The sequence below is a fragment of the Ranitomeya variabilis genome, chromosome 2, assembly GCF_051348905.1.
Source record: "Ranitomeya variabilis isolate aRanVar5 chromosome 2, aRanVar5.hap1, whole genome shotgun sequence".
In the NCBI taxonomy this organism is placed as follows: domain Eukaryota; kingdom Metazoa; phylum Chordata; class Amphibia; order Anura; family Dendrobatidae; genus Ranitomeya; species Ranitomeya variabilis.
Window position 1 is genome coordinate 909,510,991 of NC_135233.1, and position 23,997 is coordinate 909,534,987.

At 41.7% G+C, this 23,997-nt stretch overlaps 1 protein-coding gene across 1 annotated transcript in view; it reads left to right on the top strand.

The window, feature by feature from the left end:
* Window positions 1–19,069, top strand: part of SLC7A14 (solute carrier family 7 member 14) — a 196,186-nt gene extending 177,117 nt beyond the window's left edge. The window contains exons 3-8 of the mRNA XM_077290551.1: window positions 2,991–3,227; window positions 6,999–7,216; window positions 8,920–9,066; window positions 10,062–10,270; window positions 10,351–11,228; window positions 16,439–19,069. Of these exons, the coding sequence (XP_077146666.1) occupies window positions 2,991–3,227; window positions 6,999–7,216; window positions 8,920–9,066; window positions 10,062–10,270; window positions 10,351–11,228; window positions 16,439–16,755 (2,006 nt within the window). The 3' untranslated portion in view covers window positions 16,756–19,069. The remainder of the gene's footprint in view (window positions 1–2,990; window positions 3,228–6,998; window positions 7,217–8,919; window positions 9,067–10,061; window positions 10,271–10,350; window positions 11,229–16,438) is intronic.
* Window positions 19,070–23,997: the final 4,928 nt, after the last annotated feature.

Sequence of the window (23,997 nt, forward strand, 5' to 3'; positions counted from 1 at the left end):
CTCGTCCCTAGTAGTCATCTATTACTGCCCTGGCTAGTGCACTGGCCGGCAAGGAGCACTAGCCTCCCCTCTGCAGGAAATACACACGGAAGTGACAAACACCAAAGGACAAGGTAACAAAAACACCACACTTAGCTAATGAACATCGTTACTGAGCTCCACACCACAGATAACAGGAGCAACTGGACTCCAATAACCAGACGTGGCTAACACCAGAGAGCTGCTCCTGCTAGGCTAGTCTCCAGAAAGAAACTGTATCACCAACAGCACCCTGAAACATAAAGTGTTAAAAAATTATACATTTACATAATATATGAGGTATTGGTCAATATTTTGGCCAATATATGTAAGCTCGCACTCACATAAAGGGTCCTCACACTTGCGAGTCATAATACTACACTTAAAAGCAAAGCCACAAAAAGAGGACTAAAAATCCTACCAAAATTCAAGAATTAATACAGCAAACAAAGGGCAACGGTATTTACCTGCCCAGGTCTCAGAACTAATGCACTCTCAGGATGCAGCAAGCCCATGTAATAAAGATGGTGGCAATGCAGGTGCAAAATACTTATAAGACAGCCACTCACAGCCTACCAGATCATGGAGGGGGTGATTGCTTAGTATTAGATTGTACAAAAGCGGCATGTATAGGGCGCTGGTCACACACAGGCAATGCACAGTGTCTGGCTTAGTATGGGCATCACTAATAGGCTGTAAGCCAAACATTGTGCAGTACCTGTGTGTGACCCCGCTCTACTGAGCATGCATCAGTTGTCAATTGTTGTCCAACAGATGCTCATTAGATTCTTGTCACTGTGCAATGTACTTAATGATAGTGCAGGCTCTGCCGGCTCCGATCAGAAGTAACAAGCCAGCAACAGAACACACTGCGCAGTGTAAGAGGATTACCTGGTGTGCAGAGACCAGCGCTGCCCCCGCAAGTGATCTCTGCATGCAGGGTAATCCTATTACACTGATCAGAGTCGACGAGAGAGTGCACTGCCATTGTGCACATCACACAGTGACAAGAATCATGCTTAGTAAAGCGGGGACTAGCCCAACCCTTGTAGCGAAGGTCACTGACGCTTCACTTCAGGGTGGGGGCAGAGGCTGTGGTAGTGACCGCACCCTCTGCCCCCTGATGACACTTCGCCTTGAGTATCCCAGTATTCACTCAAAAAGAAGTAGTAAAAAAAAGAAAACAGATAGTGTAGTAAGGTAAAGATAGGGACTTTTTAATTTAAGTACATTAGAAAATAGATTAAATTATGGCATTAAATAGACAGGGATTGAGAATGAAAATTAATTTTTGTTTCGAACCTCCCCTATAAGGAACAGCCCATGGCAACTAATTATGTTGCAGCTTTCAGTTAAATGTGGACCTCTAAAAATTTAGAATGGAAAGATGATGGCCCACTTTTCTTTTGAACCAGATTTTCTTTATAAATGTCCCTCTTTCATACCTTTTAATATTCTTAAAGGGGTTGTCCGGTCCAAATCAATAAGCCTGCAGTCGCTCTGTGTGATTGCAGACTTATGAATGCCTCCAGCGCACGCACTGGGGATCACGCATACATACCCTCCGGTCCCGGGTGTGAAACCGGCGAATCCTCGAAGCACACAGTGCATGCGCTGCTGGGATTCATAAGTCTGCAGTCACACTGAGCCACTGCAGATATATCGATTTGGAACGGACAACCCCTTTAAGAATATTATACTATTTATGAATGTGCAAATAGTTTTTTACATTACAACCAAATAGATGTGGACTAATAAATGCACAATGTTTCTGGATTGTGTCTTCTTCTGTCTATGATTCTAACCGTTGTAAATTATTATCAATTACTATAGACAAAAACCATTGCAGTTTGTGGCTCTCCAAATTCAGCCAAATTACAGTTAATGAGACAATGTCTACTAAGTGAAATTATCATAAATCCCCGATACATGGCAAGGGAGAGAATGTTCTCATTATGTTTAACCCTTGTCTATCCTAGTGGTATTAGGTATTACATACCGTAAGCAGCTTTCAGATTAAATTAAGCCATGGTTGGTCCGAATAAAACATGATACTAAAGGAGACGATCATGTAGTTGATTGCAATCACTGAATGACCCGCGGACTCTGTACAGGGAGACTTTAAGTTACTGCATGTGCTTTGCACCAATTTGCAGCAGCATTTACTCTGTGCCAACTTCACTTTTCTTTTGCACAGAGATCTTTTTGTGGATACGTCTGCCAAGATCCAAATTTGAAAATGAAGATGAGTAACTCCATATGGATGCTTTGTGGTTTGCATCTATCTCTAGAACAAAATAAATTATAATTGCCTACTATGTAGTTATTATATATTAAGACACAGTCGCTTTTATTTTTCTAAACCAAACTATTGGAAATAACATGGATTATGTCGCACTTTGTATGCATTTTTTTTAGGGAGGACTCGGGGGAGGGTGGTGTTCGAGGGTATTATCCTTAACATATACTGTTATTATACTGTGTCTGTTTATATATAATTGACTTTTGCCAAGCGTTGTATGTTTATAATTCTCCCTTGATTATACCTTTCTTTAAACTTTAATGTCTTTGATGTGGCACTGTTAATACAAGTATGTATAATTATGTGAAAATTAGTAAAAGTGATGCTTGCAGCAAATGACAAAATTACTCGAAGGCCTTCGATTGATAATGAGTTTCAACATATTGCTTTAGAACCCTCTGACTTCTGTCTATGCCTGTGCTCAGTTTGCCTCTGCTTTATACTAAAAGGGTATATTTCTATATATTGTGTACAATATGCAGTGTTTTACAGTATCGGGATAATCATTTAGATTTCTGCAATCACATGCACACGCTGTTTTTTTTTCCATGGGTATTTTGAGCTATGCTGTAGTTTTGCCAAAATGCAGCATATCAATTCTTTCAGTGTTTGCGCCTTGAGCACGACTGTACAAGAGTATTCAGCAATTCTCTCTTTTTTATGTCCACAGGGGTGTGTTATGCTGAATTTGGAGTGCGTGTTCCCAAAACCACAGGATCTGCTTACACATACAGTTATGTCACTGTTGGTGAATTTGTGGCATTCTTCATTGGATGGAACTTAATCCTCGAATATCTCATTGGTACGGCAGCCGGAGCCAGCGCCCTTAGTAGCATGTTTGACTCCCTCGCCAATCACACTATCAGCCACTGGATGATTGAGAGTGTGGGGACATTGAATGGATTAGGTAAGGAGTTTGCTTTAATTGTATTTGCTCGGATGATAATACTTGACTGTTACCTAGTAACTATTTTTACAGTTTTATTGGGAGTTTTCCATCATCGCCTACTTTCAATAGTTGCTAAGGTTTCCAGGTCAAATTAAATGAGCTCATTATTCAGAATTGTTACCCTTTTTATGTAAGTTACTGGTTAAAAAAATAAAGCATATAACTTTATTACAACAATTAGGAGATGGTGCCTAAGAAAAAAGAAATATATTGTGTATACTATGAATTGAGAATAATTTTTAAACTCTCATCATGGTTGTTATGGAATATCAATTTTATTAAAGAAGCACTCCCTCTTAAAGGAAACCTTCCAAAATCGGGGGTGAGGTGAGCCCACCGGCATCAGGGGCTTATATACAGCATTCTGGAATGCTGTAGATAAGCCCCCGATGTATCCTAAAAGATTAGAAAAAGACGTTAGATTATACTCACCCAGGGGCAGTCCCGCTGCTGGTCCGGGTCCGGCGCTTCCCATCTTTATCAGATGACGTCCTCTTCTGGTCTTCATGCTGCTGATCCTACGCAGGCGTACTTTGTCTGTCCTGTTGAGGGCAGAGCAAAGTACTGCAGTGCGCAGGCGCCGGGAAAGGTCAGAGAGGCCCAGCACCTGCGCACTGCAGTACTTTGCTCTGCCCTCAACAGGACAGACAAAGTACGCCTGCGCAGGAGCTGCAGCATGAAGACCAGAAGAAGACGTCATCTGATGAAGGTGGGAGGCCCTGGACCCGGACCAGCAGCGGGAACGCCCCTGGGTGAGTATAATCTAATGCCTTTTTCTCATCTTTTAGGCTATGTGCACACGTTCAGGTTTTTTCGCGTTTTTTCACTCTAAAAACGCCATAAAAACTCATTAAAAACGCATGCATTATGCATTCTATCATTTTGAATGCATTCTGCATGTTTTGTGCACATGGATGCGTTTTTTTCCGCGAAAAAAACGCATCGCGGTGAAAAAATGAGCATGTTCATTAATTTTGCGGATTTTCTGCGTTTTTCCCGCAATTCTATGCATCTGGGAAAAAACGCACAAAAAAACGCATCAAAAATGCATCAAAAACACGTCAAAAAACGCGAAAAAAACGCATGCGGATTTCTGGCAGAAATGTCCGTTTTTTTGTCTGGAAAATTTCTGCAAGAAATCCTGACGTGTGCACATAGCCTTAGGATACATCGGGGGCTTATCTACAGCATTCCAGAATGCTGTAGATAAGCCCCTGATGCCGGTGGGCTTACCTCACCCACGATTTTGGGGGTGATAGATTCCCTTTAATTAGTGTTGAGCATTCCGATACTGCAAATATCGGGTATCGGCCGATATTCGCTGTATCGGAATTCCGATACCGAGTTCCGATATTTTTGGGATATCGGAAATTGGAATCGGGATCCATATTCATGTAAAAAATAAAGAATAAAAATAAAAAATATGGATATACTCACGCACCGACGGCCCCTGGCTCTCAGCGGTGCAACCGGCAGCCTCCGTTCCTAAGAATGCAGTGAGTGTAGGACCTGCGATGACGTCGCGGTCTTGTGATTGGTCGCGTGACCGCTCATGTGACCGCTCATGTGACCGCGACGTCATCGAAGGTCCTTCACTCACTGCATTCTTAGGAATGGAGGTTGCCGGTTGCACCGCTGAGAGCCAGGGGCCATCCGAGGGTGAGTATATCCATATTTTTTATTTTTATTCTTTATTTTTTACATGAATATGGATCCCAGGGCCTGAAGGAGAGTTTCCTCTCCTTCAGACCCTGGGAACCATCCAGGATCGCTCCCTATTACGTTCCGATATTTGTGTCCCATTGACTTGTATTGGTATCGGGTATCGGTATCGGCGATATCCGATATTTTTTGGATATCGGCCAATCCAATCCGATACCGATACTTTCAAATATCGGAAGGTATCGCTCAACACTACCTTTAATATATTACAGTGATCATATTAGATAGCACTGTGTGCTTACAATACCTCATTTTCTCATTCTACCCAGTTACGGTAATTCCGCTCTTTTGCATTAGCTCTATGGTATCACGTGATTAAAAACTGATGAGCTGAATCCTTCTAAGCTCTATGTAGAAACAGGTCAGTTTTCCCTGTACGAGTCATCTCTGCAAATGTCAATGACGGGAAGAGGAGTGGCTGGGTCAGGAGTTGGAGGAAGAGAGAAATAATTTCTGCAGAAACAAGACACTTCTGGTTTCTACATAGAGCAGAGAAAAGAGAAAAATTAGATGGGTAGAAATCCAAAATGAGCAATTATAAGTATACAGTGCTATGTAGGAGTAAGCTATAGCACTTGACAAATAAGCTGTAGAGAGAACCCGGATACATGGAGTATGCCGGCTGATCAGCTGATCGGCGCTGTAGCTTCATGTGTCGCGGATGTGTCACTGTCACAGCACATTAACCGACAGCCCAACACACAGGCTCTCCATGCATGTGACTGTCACACAGCCACGACACATGCATGTGCTGTTACAGTGACACAGCTGTGACACATGCTGCGGCGCCAATCAGCCGGCGCGCTCCACAGGGCTGTGGAGTCAGTAGGGCTACCTTCACACTAGCGTCGGTATGGGGCCGTCTCCATGCGTCAGCCCGACGCAGTTTTTCAACGCATCCGCTGCCCCATTGTAATGTCCGGGGAGGAGGGGGCGGTCGGAAATGGCGGACACGACGCACAAAAAAATGTTACATGTAACTGTTTTTGTGCCAACGGTCCACCAAAACACGACGCATCCGTCGCACGATGGATGCGACGTGTGGCGATACGTCGCAATGCGTCGCTAATGCAAGTCTATAGAGAAAAAACGCATCCTGCGGGCAACTTTGCAGGATGCGTTTTTTCTCCAAAACGATGCATTGCGACGGACAGCAAGCGACACTAGTGTGAAAGTAGCCTTAGCCAAACTTCCGACGCCTCAATTTCCATGACTCCGACTCCACCAAAATGGGCTCCGACTCCATGACTCCGACTCTAACTTCACAGCCCTGACAGGGCTGTGGAGTCTTTAAGCCAAACCTCCGATTTCGACTCAATTTTCATGACACCGACTCTGACTCTACCAAAATGAGCTCTGACTCCACAACTCCGACTCCACAGCCCTGGCGCTCCATGTATCCGAGTTCCCTCTACAGCTTATTCGGTAAGCGCTATAGCATGCCGAATAGGCAGGGACCCGAAGAAATTCGCTCAACTCTATTCTCTACATCCACTTCTCAGCTGCAGTTTACAGCAGATTCATCACTCACAGTCTTCATGATGAGCCTGTATATTGTTTCTAAAATAAGTCATGTTTCAGTGTAAAGTTTCCATATAAGTCACTGGCTGTCAGATTAATATTCACAGCATATCAGATTTTCTCACCCTCGTGTTATGTCACTTGTGACATAATAGTGGATGAATGCAATAACCACATATCATAAAGGCTGACAAAATGCATACATTACTTATCCTCAGCCGCGTGCAAATGTGCACATTATATAATACAGAAGATGATGCATGCACCGCCGGAAAAAAGACGGCTATCTGCTGAAGGCATTACTCATCCCTGTCACCTGTGACTCATGATCAGACGTTCTCCTCTGGCATCACCATTCTTCACCATCTGATCGAATGAGAACACGGCATTCCGCACGACATTGTTTAACTTTTTATTATTGTATTTTGTTACTGTATAAAATATCATTATTGTGATATTTAACTTGTCATTAATATTTCATCTCAGGCAAAGGTGAAGAATCCTATCCAGACCTTCTCGCTCTGGTCATTGCAGTCATCGTAACAATAATTGTGGCCTTGGGGGTGAAGAATTCAGTTGGATTTAATAATGTACTGAATGTAATTAACTTGGCCGTGTGGGTATTTATCATGATTGCTGGTCTGTTCTTCGTCAATGGCAAAAACTGGTCAGAAGGGAATTTTCTACCCTATGGATGGTCAGGGGTAGGTGATCATTTTCTTATCTTATTAATTCATTCGTGCCCCCTATAGAACAAAAGGTTCGTGTGATATGACCGCTTCTGGCTCTACTTTAGCCTGATAACATATTTCCTTTCCTGATATCAGATCTATGAGGGTATGTTCACACCTTGCGTTTTTGCAGCAAGAAAAGTTTTATTGTACTTGCAATATGAATGAGATTTTGGAAATCTTGTGCAAGTTATTGTTTTTCTCCTTGCTGAATTGAAGCTGTTTCAGATCTGCAGCATATCAATTCTTTCAGGGTTTTCTGGAACATTTTTCACGCATTCAAATGAATGGGGGAAAATACTCATCAAAACCACATGCAAAAACAAGTGTATTTTACACAACATTTTTCCTGCTCTACTACATCCATCATGCTTTATTGAAAAGGACTGGAAAGTTTGCTTCCTAAGTTATTTGTATTGGTACACTTAAGGGGAATCTTTCACCAGGTATTTGCTCTCCAATCTGAGAGCAGCATGCTACAGGGGTCACTTACTGGACTGCTTGCTTCAGTTTTGATTAAAAATTGCCATACAGATCTATCAGTTCTCTGAATGCTGAGCTCTGTATAAACCCGCCTACACCTCATATTTTCAGCTTTCTGTGTACACTTTGCATAAGCAGAAAGTTGCCAATCAGTGGTAGGGGTGTGGTTGGATTTCATGGCACTAGGTTTACTAGTCCTCTAGTGATAATCTCTTGCTGATAAAACACTGATTTTATAACAACTACAAGCAAGCAGCCTAGAAAGTGACACATCGCTGGAATCAGGCTTTCTGCCCCTATATTATACTGTTCTTAGATGAGAAAGAAAAATTAAGAAACGGGAGAACACGGATTGTACATGTTTCAAACAATTGGTAAATTTTATTGAGTCTCAAAAAATTCTTTAAAAATGTTAAAAAGAGGTACAAAAAGACAGACAATAAAGTGACACCCTTAAGCCACAATAGGACCTATATCATATGTGTCCATACAGATGTAAAACGATGGGAGGAAGAGTGCTCCCCTGGTACAAAAGGAACGCCCAAATTCAATAAATGTCCTCTGTTCAGTAAGGGTAACATAGAGGGTAAGTTTAATGTCTCATATATAATAGACGCACCTTAGTCACAGTCCAGAGGGGCAGAATAAACCTTTCTAATACATAGTTTGAATAAATAAATCGTAGTCAATATATTAATAAAGGCTCGAGTAGTCACCAGAAAATGGAAACAACCCCAACGCGCGTTTCACGTATTCAGTACATACAGCTTTCTCAAGGGGAAGTTATGTGGCGTTATGTGCCAGGACCTTTTTGTAACAGGTCACATGGAAAACCATGTGATCAGGTACCATCCAATGAGACTACAGTGTGTCGGCGCTTGCGCACCTCGCCAGCTGCGTCACACCCACGTTTTTGTGAATAGTCACACCTAGGTGGTGTTCTTTGTCACAATTAACATGCAACCAGGTTTTTGTTTGTTCTTAGATTAGCAAAGACTTGGTGACACGTTTCCTTTAAAACTGATCTTGGAGGATTTTATTGCTTTTTGAGTCCTTCGAGCCACTACAAGATATCTCCATTTCCCATAGTTTTTTTTACAAAAGTTAAGCTGTTCTATAATTTTTCTTTAAACAAGGGTTCTTTTATTGAAAATGTGGCTGATGAGCTTACTTTATCTCTTTGTATCCTGCAGGTGCTGAAAGGTGCTGCCACCTGTTTTTATGCTTTCATTGGTTTTGACATAATAGCTACAACAGGGGAAGAGGCAAAGAGTCCTAATACTTCAATTCCATATGCCATAACTGCTTCTTTGGTCACCTGCCTAACAGCATATGTATCTGTAAGTGGTCCTGATTTATAATCCATATTCTAAACTCCTGCTATTGTTCCATCAAGTGCAGAACGTATTTGGCTCTAAGCAAATATCTGTATCTGAACAGAAAACTACCAGATGTAATATATGCGCAGTATATTACAATGGAAACAGCAAAAATGTCATGTATTCTGTGCTAGAAAAAACGGCCCCAAAATTGCATGAACTATAATGTGCAACTGTAGTAACCTGAAGCATGTGCGAACCAATGCAGAATATTAAGAGGGCCCCCAAGTATTGTTCTTAAAAAGTGTTGGTCTTGTCATATTGGTCAAAGGGACCTATTGACCCCTGTAGGCTCCAGAGCCCGGGGGCACCTGCAGCTCCTGCACCCATTGTAGATTTGCCCCTGGTGCAGTGGGTATGAATGACAATAACTACTGCTACTTTGTCAGTTCAGTACTGTTCTATCATACAGCGTGGTGGAGATCCAAGTCACCAGTCCCAAAAATGCACCTATAGACTACTAAAATTCATGCCTTTTAAGTTATACATAGTATAGTATTTATCATTAATGAGAGGCTAGTGATTTTACAAAGTCTTTTTACACAAAACCTTTCACACATAAATCATTACACACCTGCCTTATCACACTAAATCTGAAAAAAAGATGGTGCTGCTGCTCACATCCCCCACAACAAGTTAAACTGCAGTCTTATATGTCCAAAAATTATCCCAATTCTCATGCCTTGCAATTTTCCATCCACCATTTTTGAAGGACAGTCTCACTTCACCAGCATTCTGCTAGCACTACACATGCTGGCGCTTCCTTTCCCTTATTCATTGTCCAATGGCTTGTCTGCCCAGAACAGAAGGTTCACCTCCGGCATGTCAGTATGCAGTTTGTTTTATATCATTTTGTTGTGGAAGACTAAGCTACGTATCAAGGTAATATTAAGAACTTTGGCACATGATCAGTTATACACTTCTTTACCTAACTTTTTTTGCTGTTTGTCTTTTAGGTGAGTGTAATCTTAACATTAATGGTCCCATACAATATGATTGATTCAGAATCACCACTGATGGAGATGTTTGTAGCACATGGATTTTATGCTGCTAAGTTTATTGTGGCCATTGGATCTGTAGCCGGGCTCACCGTCAGCTTGTTTGGTTCTCTATTCCCTATGCCCAGAGTGATCTATGCAATGTCTGGTGATGGGTTGTTGTTCAGGTTAGTATTGCTTGTTGGAATTACAAAGACAGTCTGCTCGCAATGAACCTATTTTTGATTTTCCTTACTTGTTTTTGCAGGTTTTTATCCCATGTCAGCTCATACACAGAGACACCAGTTGTGGCTTGTATTGTCTCTGGATTTTTGGCCGCCCTGCTGTCTCTACTGGTCAGTCTTCGTGATCTAATAGAAATGATGTCTATTGGAACTCTCTTAGCCTACACCCTGGTATCTGTGTGTGTCTTGCTATTGCGTTACCAGCCTGAGAGCGACATTGATGGTTTTGTTAAATTTCTTTCTCAAGAGCATACTAAGAAAAAAGAAGGAATCATCGCTGATTGTGAGAAAGAAATTTGTTCTCCTATGAGTGATGGAGAAGAATTCAGTGGTCCAGCCACAAACACATGCGGGGCGAAGAATCTACCATCACTTGGAGACAATGAAATGCTCATTGGTAAATCTGATAAATCTAACTACAATGTTAACCATCCAAACTATGGAACAGTTGACATGACATCAGGCATAGAGGCAGATGGTTCTGAAAACATTTACCTTTTCAAGTTGAAGAAATTTATAGGTCCACGATACTATACCATGAGAATACGGCTTGGCTTACCTGGAAAAATGGATCGCCCAACGCTTGCCACAGGTCGCACAGTAACCATCTGTGTCATGCTCCTTTTCATCTTGATATTCATCTTCTGCTCCTTTATAATATTTGCTGCAGACTTTGTTTATGACCAGGAGTGGTGGGCAGTCCTGTTGGTTGTTTTGATGGTACTGTTGATCTGTGCTTTGATTTTTGTTATCCTGCAACAACCGGAGAACCCTAAAAAATTGCCTTACATGGCACCCTGTGTTCCTTTTGTTCCTGCATTTGCCATGCTAGTCAACATTTATCTTATGCTGAAATTGTCATCCATTACGTGGATCCGATTTGCTGTCTGGTGCTTTGTAGGTAAGTTGTGAACATCACCAAAAGGTAGAATCTTTATACATATAGCAAATACAAACTAGTAAACAACTTAGACACCACTATAGGGAAACTGTAACAGGTATAAGTCTGCAAGTCTGTTTATAAGCAGCAATCATTTAAAATTCACATGGTGCTGCAAATTCTTAAATTTAAGAGGATCCGTAATGTCCCCTAAAGGACCCAACTTTTTAGCAAAAGTTGGGTCTAAACAAACAGGTTGTGGGATCTCAACCCACCTCACTGTGAAAGAGTGAGATTTTGCAAGCGATCTCAAAATTTCTCTATTTCCAAGAATTCAGAGGTGCCACATTATTTATGAAGAGCTTAACGAACCGTGTAACTGCTCTAATTATGTTATCGTACTGTAACTACTTTGTAAAGTATACATATACATACAATATATACAATATATATGCCATCATACTGTGTGGAGGAGATGTGGGGACTGTGGGTGTCATCATACTGTGTGGAGGAGATGTGGGGACTGTGGGTGTCATCATACTGTGTGAAGGAGATGTGGGGGCTATCATACTATGTGGGTGCTGTGGTGGAATCATACTGTGAAAGGTGTGTTGCTTTCGGGGCATCATATTGTGTGGAGGCTGTGGGGCTATCATACTGTGTGGGGGCATTGGGGCAACATCCTTAACTTGCTGGGAACACTATGGGGTCATCATATTTTGTGTGTGTGTGGGGGGGAGCCCTGGGAATATCATAGTGTGTGTGGGAGGAGCATTTTTACTAAAATCATACTCTATGGGGGTTATGAAAGGGGTATTGTATGGGTGAGGGAATTCTATAGAGGCAAAATTACTGTGTAACTGCCTCAAAACATGTCCCACTCCCTGACTCTAAAAGGCCTCCGTGGAGCACGAGCATATCAGTAACTCAAAACTGAAAATAAAGATTAAACAAACAACCACAAGATGGATTTCATTACCCCATGTATCATTTTAATCAGTATAACTGCGCCAACCTGACACTGTTTGTAGGTTACTCTGCACAATCCTGCTGACAGGGTCCCTTTAAATGAAACTTGTCAAGTCCATAAAACCTATTTATATGCAGATATAGGATTAATTTACAGGTAAAAATCATTTAAATCCTATGTAGCCGCCTCTCTGGAGCAGAGATAAAAGGGAGAAATTGTATTCTCCCTGTAGCTGCTTGCTTTCAGTCATGGGGATGGTGCAGGGAGCGGTTACAGTCATCGTTCACTATATAGTGAGCACGCCGATACCACTCCCGGCATATTGATTGACAGCCTGTTCCATACACAGCCACAAATTTCATTTTCTCCTTGTATCCACTGCTCCAGTAACCAGCTATATAGGAATGAAACACTGTATACTTGTAGATTGTCTTCATATCTGTCATGTTTCTGGCCATGACAGCACTCATTGCATAGTGCATGTGTAAGCAGAGTTTAAGAATAGAAAGTAAAGGTTTCTGAACTGGAAACACATCAGATAAGACTTATACAATAGGTGCAGGTGTATCCTCCTCTGTGTAGAGCAGTTGGCAGTACATACAGGGAATATATATCTGTTGTGTATCTTCTCTACCAAACATACAGTAACTAGTTACTACTGCCTCACTATATAACCTCATGCAGAGCCAAATATCAAGCTCGCTGTCAGAATCACCTTTCTTTTCTTTTTCTTTTTTTTCTTATCTCATACCCCAGGGTACATTGTAAAGGGCATGACGATCTCCTTTAAATCTATGCCACAATGTTCACAGGTGTACGAAGCAATAAAATATGCAGTTCTGCCAACATTTCATCTCTTTAGTCTACGGCTTGCCGCTGTGCATAATGAATTCTGCATCTATAATGTTACATAAAAGTGTAATGCACATAAAAGGCAATTAATACATTATTATTTTCAGTAACTAATATTTCCGTCAGATCGTTTGGTTATAAAGACCCATCAAACAGAGACCATCAGAGCAGATAGTTGCAATTTTAATTGGACTTTCACAGGACAGCGCCCACCATGACTCGGACAAGATAGAGCCTCATTAAATTTCCATGAACAGAACTTTGCTCACATACCATCTGGTACGGCTAGACCTGAGGCTTCTCTGCACATCAAGAGATTTCTCTAACACTCATCATGCATATTTAATATGTGAGGCTGGCAGCAATAAAATAATTTAGCATCTCAATCAACATATTATTTTCATGACGTGGCCAATTTCATGATAGGACTGTGTCGTCAACAGTCAAAGATAGGTTCTCCTAAAACAAAACGCTCTTCATCACTATGTAGGGAAACATGAGAAGGGAAAAGGGACATGGAAGGTTCTTCAGGTTAATTTGCCCTTGTATTTTCACAGTTTAGAATTTGGATATTGTCCAAGAGCTCATTAATTTAAGATGTATGTAGCAACAGGACACCTAAGGAATTTATTCTCATGTGATAACATCTAATGACAGGCGGTGGAACATGGTGCTCACAATGAAAGTGTCTTTACTAGGACAGCAGTCATGACCCATTTCAGTTCTGAGACTTTCTATATTACATGTATGTAAGATATGATGAGTATAAACCGAATAATTAGAAAATGATGAATTACCTCTCAAATGGTTGGACACCATGAGATAGAAGACAATTTGGTTTCCAGAAATGATGCCACTTACGTCTATGGGCTACGTCTAGCATTATAGCTTAGCTCCATTCATGCTAATGGGATTGTTCTGAAATACCAAACAACCCACTGAAAAAAGTGAGAAAGTTTCTGGAAAAAAAATCAGACTAACCAATTTAAGTATTTTAACCACTATCATTGTTAAACTTTTAAGGTGCCGTTGTGATTTCTGATCACTTGTGGGTAAAACAATGTTGGTACAGGAATAGAATTACAGAATTATAAATGCTCAGCAGTATTTGTTGAGGTAGTGACACATATTAAAGAGTATTTGTATTTTGATTTTTTTTCATCATTGCACAGTAATGTTAATTTTTTATTTAATTTATCTTTACCTGAAATTTGAGTTAAGGCCCCGTCTCACATAGCGAGATCGCTAGCGAGATCGCTGCTGAGTCACAAGTTTTGTGACGCAACAGCGACCTCCATAGCGATCTCGCTATGTGTGACACGTACCAGCGATCAGGCCCCTGCTGCGAGATCGCTGGTCGTGTCGGAATGGCCTGGACCTTTTTTTGGTCGTTGAGGCCCCGCTGACATTGCTGAATCGGTGTGTGTGACACCGATCCAGCGATGTCTTCACTGGTAACCAGGGTAAACATCGGGTTACTAAGCGCAGGGCCGCGCTTAGTAACCCGATGTTTACCCTGGTTACCAGCGTAAATGTAAAAAAAAAAAAACAATACATACTCGCCTTCTGATGTCCGTCAGGTCCCTTGCCGTCTGCTTCCTGCTCTCACTGACTCCCGGCCGTACAGTGAGAAGTGAGAGCACAGCAGTGACGTCACCGCTGCGCTCTGCTCTCGCTGTACGGCGGCTCAGTCAGTCAGAGCAGGAAGCAGACGGCAAGGGACCTGGACACCGAAAGGCGAGTATGTACTGTTTGTTTTTTTTGGTAACCAGGGTAAACATCGGGTTACTAAGCGCGGCCCTGCGCTTAGTAACCCGATGTTTACCCTGGTTACCCGGGTGCTGCAGGGGGACTTCGGCATCGTTGAAGACAGTTTCAACGATGCCGAACTCGTTCCCCTGATCGTTGGTCGCTGGAGAGAGCTGTCTGTGTGACAGCTCCCCAGCGACCACACAGCGACTTACCAACGATCACGGCCAGGTCATATCGCTGGTCGTGATCGTTGGTAAATCGCTAAGTGAGACGGGGCCTTTAGTTTCCCTGATTCTCAGTAAATGTATAGTATTACAAATGAGCAGATCTGACAAGATTAGGATTCCTCAAATTTCACCGGGAAGTTCAAGTCACAGCAAATTTATTCTCCGCAAACTGAATGTCCCTTATTATGCTAAAAAGATCCTAAACCATAATAAACATAATACATAGAAGAAAATCAATCAGTACTCACCTCACTACTCACCTCCGCTCCTCTCTGTCCCCCGGACGGTCCTCCGCGCCTCTTTTTATAATCCACTGAAACCACAGGCAGCTTCAAGGTAGGCCAGGACTTTCGGCCGAGACTAGGCCCATAATGTCTCTACCCAAGGATATCCCTGCAGCCTAGAGTTCCCATTGTAAGGTCGCGGTGCACATCCTACCGTCACGACATCGCCACAATCATACAGCATGCATGAGCAGAGATGTACCGAGCCTGGTTGTGGTTGAAATTTCTCATCTCTGGGATTGAACTCACGGTGGTGGTAAAAAGAGGTACCAAGGGCCTATGGGGAAGAGCATGCAGCAGATGTGAACAGGTGGTGACAGTATGGTGAGTATTACTTTATTTACCTTTTTTTTTTTTAAGGCCCTCTATGGTTCAGCAAAATGGTGGTCATCCTGCTGCTAACTTACTGAATTTGCGTTGACCAAAGTACACAAACTCTGCATTCTGGGGAATACAGATTTTTGTAAATTTCGAGTAGAATTCAATCCTACTCAAATAAATTTGCCAGTGGTGCATAGTGCCGGAGTTATTTCACAAGCTCTACGCACTCACTACTTTACACTTACTGAGATTGTCAACTAGTAGTGAAGACGTCGCCATCGCAGCACAAACCCGTCTGCCTTTAGCTTGGAATTTCACACAGATAAGGATGGAATTGTCTAATGTAGATAATTACAAATGTTCATTTATTTAAATAATAATAATAATCTTTATTTTTATATAGTGCTAACTTTTTCCGCAGCGCTTTACAGTTTGCACACATTAACATTGCTGTCCCCATTGGGACTCACAATCTAAATTCCCTAACAGTATGTATTTGGGAGGAAACCGGAGAACCCGGAGGAAACCCACGCAAACACGAGGAGAACATACAAACTCCTTGCAGATGTTGTGATTTCACAGTAATGCTCGATAATGGAAAATGAAAATGCAATTACTCTTGTTCCTCATATACATTTTAAAAGGGGATAAAAGTTTGAGTTTAATTACAATATTTATGATCATGATATAATGTGGAAAATGAAAGGAGAATGAGAAAGAACACAACATGGTTTCTTGACAATTTAATCTGCTTGAAGTTAATAAAATTCTCTTTAATTACCATTGTTTTGATATCTTCTTTATTATCGATCTGTGTTTTCATAGGCTTGTTGATATATTTTGGCTATGGCATGTGGAACAGCACCTTGGAAATTAGTGCAAGAGAGGAGGTTCTCCATCAGAGCACGTACCAGAGATATGATGTTGATGACACCTTTTCAGTGGACGATGGCCTCTCCTATCCTCCCGAAGAAGAAAAATCCCAGGACTGGGGAAGTGCAGATACCAAAGGCTACTACTATCAGCAGTCAGGAGAGGCACAGGACAGCAACCGGACAAACAGCAGGTCCAAAACTAAAGGAAAACATAAACAGGACTTTGATGCTTTGATTGCCAATGAGGAGCTAGACTATCCGGAATAACAATCACACATTATGTTTGTGAACAACCTCAACTGTGGCCTAAAACGCAACAACTCCACAGGCCCTGTATGTGGATGCTCTTCTCTCTCATACAGTGTACTGCTTACTAAGTTGTAAACAAGTGTGTCATGTTTTGCTGATTTTCCTTTTCATACATATTTGACTGAAATTGTCTTGGGATGTTTTATTCAATTATAATGAGCATAGTCCAAAACAATACAGAGTAAAATGTTTCTTTTCTTTCTCTTGGTTTAAGATGGAGTTGGAATACCTGATTACAGTTGGCAGTTCTTGGACTTTCCTATTTATATAGAATTTATATATTTATAAATAAAATGTTTATTGCGATTTTGGGAAAGGAGCAGAGAATGTTCAGAGGGTGATTAGGAGAATTAGGAAGGATTAATAGAGTTGATATTCTGAAACCAAAGTAAGAGGATGCGCTGAGGTGTAACGTGACACTGTACTAATTGTACTAATCTGAGATAAGATAGTATCTAGGAGTTCAAATGGGAAAAAGTTATATGTATACTGTAGGAAAATTATGCAGGAAATCATGACCAGTATATGAAGAGGTTTGGCAAAGGTAGAAATAGCTGGGAAATTCCACTTGTTAAATATGTAATGGGTTTGTAATTCGAGTGGAAAATATCCTTTCATGGTTATTATAGAAACAAACCATAAAAAACACAGCTATACTGTGTAAACTCATCACGATACTGTCGACATTGATGTCACAATAAATATGAGGTTAAACTGTAAGGACAGTTGCATTATTCTTATGGAAGAGGGATTATTTGTCAATAGTGTCTGGCCTCTGAAATTACCAGTGTTTGCAATATAGGATATAGTGGCCAAAGAACCTACAAGTAGAATAAAGATGCAGTGATAACTTTAGCTACTTGACAAAGATATTTAATAGTAAAATGAATCCATAAAGGATGGAAAGAAATCACTAGTAGATTAAAGAAGCTTCCCCATGAAGATTTTAATCTGTGTACATGTGCGTGCGTGTTAATATACTCACCTACCGCCGCTGTCTCCGGTATCCAGCGATGTTCTGCTCCTCGTCTCAGTTACATCCCTGCTCTTCAGGCTAGAGGCCTCACTCTATGACCTATGCATGAAATGGAAGTCTATTTTACCATGTAAGTCTATGGAGCTTAGTTTTGACGCTCAATAGACTTACATGGTAAAAAGTTACATAGAGCGCAATGTTACCCAGAGAGTCTGCAGAGCGGTGACATCACTGAGAAGAGGAGCAGAATGGACACTGGAGAAGACGGCGGTTGGGGAGTACGATGTATATTTTAACACATGCACACACTACACTACATTCACATATACACACATTTATTAAAATAAATCTTCATGGGCAGGCTTTACTAAGAGTAACCTGACCCTGAAAGTCATAGGGCCCTTGTTTTTTGAAGGCTTTGCACTTAAATGTGGTGAGTACTGTAACTTAGTAATAGGCCATGGGTATTTTGGCAATTCTCTAATGCCCTAATGACAGATAAAATAGACATAATGAATAAGACAGAATTAAGCCATCTGTGCCAAACATTTTGGAGAAAAGTGAATATATAATTATTACATTATAAACCAACAATTCTACTTAAATTACATTGTTAAAACTGCTTGTACATAGCTAAGTATGTAGAGTAGTGGAAGAAATGGCTATGCCCTATGATTACACTCGGCTGCTTCTTAGGGATTCCTGTTCCTCTGTCAGAGGATTTTTCATATGTAGATTTGATATGAAATTTAATAGGAGATAAATAGTAATTATTGATGCAAAGAATGCTACCCTCAGGTTTGTAATATAAAATCTGTTGATGATATCATTGAATGCATTTCAGTGGAGGTGCACTTTTTGGTGGTTGCTCTTTCTGTATTGAAGCCTTTCTGACATCAGTATATTTTTTGTCTACGTGGGAAAAGATGTTGAAGAGTGAAAAAATGGTTCCGATTGTATATATCCTAGATGAAATCCCCGCAGCCTAGGACCACTAATGCTGCAGTTTACGACAGGTCCAATATATTTTTACACTGCTGAAAAGTTTTCAGATGTACTTGCATGTGTCACATCACGTTTCTATTGTGTGATTTTCTACCTCTGCTTTTACTTCCATTATTCTTACTATACACATATTATAGCATTGAACTTGCAACCGATCCACACAGTCTTATCTAATGTTATTAATCTCTCTAGAATGTTTATAGATGTTGTGTTATTTCCATGTCATTGTTATGTGGTTTGTCTACTGTGCTTTATATCTAAATTCACTATTAAAGACAGAGTGTGGAAGGCAAGAAAGTGTGCTGTGAGAATATTGTATTATTGCACTGGATATGCTAAGATAATATGGAAATGATTGACAATGGGGTATATGTATCATGACCAGTGCGTTCACCACATATACTGTGTGTAACTTCAACAAAACAAGCAGATAAGGAAACAATTAAATGCAGTAATGATGTTCAGTGAGTCTTCCACAATTTTACCTGTAGTCATGTCATGTACTCATTTTTGAGGTTTGTTTGATTTATTTTTTTTTATTTCAGATTTTGATATGGTGAACGCCCCTTGTTATAACATTTTGCTGGGGGTTGATGGAATCTAACTACGAATTACTGCATACAACCAGAAAATATAATTTAAAACTGTAATTTAGTAAGTGAACGCACATAGAGTAAATGCCTGCAGCACTCATATCTTTTAAAAGGAGTCTGTCTGCACAAATCGAGGGTCCAGCACTTTGTAGGGGATATTGCATTAGTAAAAATCATACCCTTTGGAGCCGAAATATCAAAGGAAACTGGCGCAAAAACTTTGAAAAGTCACAACAATTTTACCCAACGGAAAGTTGCTCAAAAAATTGCTGCTTCTTTTGGCATTTTCACGTCAGCTTGAACTAGTGCCGCTGATATGGGTGGAGCTGGGACAGGACAGTGGCCTGACCAATCCCGCACATCAAATTAATAAAAAAAGACTAATGTGTTGTACACCAGAAATTATGCTTCAGTCCCTGAAAAGGCATGAAACTATTTAAATGAATTTGGCGCCTTCTACTCCAGCAAGACTGGAACAGTATAATGTGAATGTACGCTACCCCAGTCTTGATGACTCGGCCCCTCTGCATTTTAATTAGTTGCTGCATACTCCTACATTCGAATAAACTATCGAGGTGTGTGTGGCCGAGTAGTTTAACACACCTTTCCCAACTACTTGCTGTACATATATCTCAGCCCCTCTCTTCGTTGATTGACAGTGCTGGTTCCTGTAAAGTGCACACGAATAAGTAAGTGGCAAGGTACACTGAACTGCCTTGCCACACCCAAAGGGCACCAAGTGCTTAATTGTCATGATATTTGAATAAATTATAATTTCTTGAAAACCCATAAATGGTTTAAAACACTAAAACAACATTTTTTTTAATTAGAATTATGTCCCCACGAGGTACAGTGTTTAGTTTGGACCCTCATTTTGTGCTGACCTACTCTCTTTAAGGATATGGTAACTTTTACACTGATTTTGTTTAGCATGCTATATTTAAAATTAACTAAATTTCGTAATAGTTTTTATTAAATTGTTTGGCTGCAGCACAATGTGTGTTAATTCCACACTCACCTAGCTGCTCTGTTAAATCGACATGCATCTACCATAATTCTGCTCCTGTATCCTTCCTTATATTCTCTGCCGGAAAGAAAGCAAAGATACCATGGCAGATTATGCAAAGGGATGAAGGGAGATATTACACACTCTTCAGCATCAGTGGCAGCACATTTGAGATGTAGAATGCAGAATCACACCCACAGTGGGCTGTGATACATGAGAGCTAGTTCTGAAGCCAACAGTCTCCTGGGGTTGGTTAAAAAGTATCATTTAAACTCAGTTTTTCTAGAGACAACATTAACATTATTCACGTCAAATGTATCAAAATTTTGTTCAGAGGTTAGTAAATTTGTAAATATTTTGAAAGATGGACTTTGGAACTTTTAAAAAAGTAGCATTGATAATGTGGCATAGACGATGTTGGCTGTTCTCCTTCAAAAGAATCTGGTCTTAGTCAATAATGCCGTTCATTATTGATGAATATCAACATTTTTGAGGGCCATAACAACCCCTTCCTCAGCACTTTTACACCTGATGAAGGGGTCAGTATGACCCAAAAATATGTGGATAACCACCAACTGTTTAGTGCTGCTGATCGGTCCGTGTCAATAGACCCTTACATACACAGGGTCTTCCTATGAAGCTCTGCTCTATAGTTTTTTGTTGTTTTTTTCAGATTGTAAACACAGAATTCACAATTGTGTCTAAATCCAGGTCAAGTAAAAAGCCAAACCCACTTTTCATTACAGGTTTACAAACTATTGTGTATGGGGCAAATGTCTCTTAATTGCAGTGCCTATGGCTAAAAAAGGATCTCACCACAAATTAGACATTATTTTGTAGAAATAATTGAGTAAATTTATTAATTTGACCACAGACTTCTTATCCTGTAAGTATTAATAGGAGGGAAATCTGGGATGGAAAAGGATTACTAGGGGGGAAAGAGAAATCTGAAAACACAAGCTGGTCACAATCTGAATATCAGAGATGTGAAAAGAAATGAAGTAATTAAGACTGACACCTGAAACTTATTGTAACTTTTTTAATAAACATTTTTTTCCATGTGAAAGGTGTCCAAAGCCTTTAAGTGCAAGTTAATCAACATAAGAGATATGCAAAAGTAAATATATTTAAATATGCCTTAATCTAATTATAATGAAAGATATCTGTTCAGAGAATACAACACATTCTTGGCACATCCAGCTTGCCTAAATGCAAACGCAGGTGCCTAATATTATAGGAATGGTGGGTGCTTCCTATCAGATCACAATGGACCATAAATGTATCAAGAAGAGACACCATTAAAGTTGTTTCACATGTTCTACCTTACCAATACATCAAATGTGGTCCTAAAATTCTGGTGCCTAATAGACTAGCCAAAAGTGCTCCTGCTGTGAGTGATCATAGAACAGTCAGAGTCGGACTGACCTTAAGGGCCTCAGCAGACAAGCATATGAGAAATTGTCTAAGCAGGGGCGTAGCTAGAGCTTTTGCCGCCCGGGGCTGTTCCCGAGTTTGGCGCCCCCCCCCCCCGGTTCAATTCACACAAAGGTTACCAAAAATATTCAGGACATTTATAGGATATTTATCTATTATCCATGTATATATCTACACATTTAAAATATCTATCTACACATTTATCACGTATCTATCACATAAATATATCTACAGATCTGGCTCTATCTGCACATTCTGCTAACTTCACTCGTGGATAAAACACTCAGTATACAGTAATTCCTTACTTTGGGATCGATCTTCTTAAAGCTGAGATCTTCATCCACCTCGAAGTAGATCTCTGTGGTGATGGACAGGGTGCCCTTAGCCACCACAATGGGTGCAATGAGCTGGGCAGGGGTGCTTAACACCACAGGACCTGTAACAGAGACACACATCAAGGCTCACATTTCATCTACTATTTCTTCCATTTCCCCACACATTTCAGTGTTATTTCTCCATGTCAGTAATATCCCTGTTAGACACTACCGATGTTCTGCAGCAGCCAGGGGTGGATTAAGGGTAGCCAGTGTGTCCAGCAATCAGCCCCAGTGTGACCAGCATATTACCCCCAGTGTGTCCAGCAATCTGCCCCAGTATGTCCAGCAATCTGCCCCAGTGTCTCCAGCATTTCCCCAGTGTCTCCAGCAATCATCTGCCCCAGTGTGTCCTCCAGCATTGCCCCCAGTGTGTCCAGCAATCTGCCCCAGTGTCTCCAGCATTGCCTCCAGTGTGTCCAGCAATCTGCCCCAGTGTCTCCAGCATTGCCCCAGTGTCTCCAGCATTGCCCCCAGTATGTCCAGCAATCTGCCCCAGTGTCTCCAGCATTGCCCCAGTATGTCCAGCAATCATCTGCCCCAGTGTGTCCTCCAGCATTGCCCCCAGTGTGTCCAGCAATCTGCCCCAGTGTCTCCAGCATTGCCCCAGTGTCTCCAGCATTGCCCCCAGTGTGTCCAGCAATCTGCCCCAGTGTCTCCAGCATTGCCTCCAGTGTCCAGCAATCTGCCCCAGTGTCTCCAGCATTGCCCCCAGTGTCTCCAGCAATCTGCCCCCAGTGTCTCCAGCATTGCCCCCAGTGTGGCCAGCAATCTGCCCCAGTGTCTCCAGCATTGCCCCCAGTGTCCAGCAATCTGCCCCAGTGTCTCCAGCATTGCCCCCAGTGTCTCCAGCAATCTGCCCCAGTGTCTCCAGCATTGTCCCCAGTGTCTTCAGCATTGCCCCCAGTGTACAGCAATCTGCCCCCAGTGTCCAGCAATCTGCCCCAGTGTCCAGCAATCTGCCCCAGTGTCTCCAGCATTGCCCCATTGTCTCCAGCAATCATCTGCCCCAGTGTGTCCTCCAGCATTGCCCCCAGTGTGTCCAGCAATCTGCCCCAGTGTCACCAGCATTGCCCCCAGTGTGTCCAGCAATCTGCCCCAGTGTCTCCAGCATTGCCCCCAGTGTCTCCAGCATTGCTCCCAGTGTGTCCGGCAATCATCTGCCCCAGTGTGTCCAGCAATCTGCCCCAGTGTCTCCAGCATTGCCCCAGTGTGTCCAGCATATTGTCCCGGGCCCCCCGGATTGCCGTTCGCAAACAAACAAACAAACAAAAAAAAGTTCACACCTGACTGGCGCTCCAGCGGCGAGCTCCCTCCAGCAGCGTGGACTCGCCGGTGACTGACAATGACGTCAGACGCCGGCGACGTGTGCGCTGCGCATGCGGCCGACTTCAGCTGCCAGCCTCCAATTGCACGGGCCCGCACGTCAATAGCGTTAAACAGCTGCAGCCTGCAGCGCCGGCCGCCGCCCGGTGACATTGTGCCGCCCGGGGTGGCCCCCCGCACCCCCCTTCCTACGCCACTGTGTCTAAGTTTCATCTAGGAAACTTGGATGATTTTTTTCTGATTTTCATCCAATTTTCATCTTTGTACCATCTGTGTGTCCATCTTTTACATTCACGTGACGTCCGTGTAATATTCGTTTTCATACATCTACACGAACATGTACATGATCACATACAGTTTCCTAGGTTTATAATAGAAATGTATCTGTAATAATCGGATGTCACTCTGATGGCCCGTGTGAGATCTGATTACTTTTTTACGCACACGTAGACTTGAATGAGTGAGAATTTTTTTCTTACAGACAGT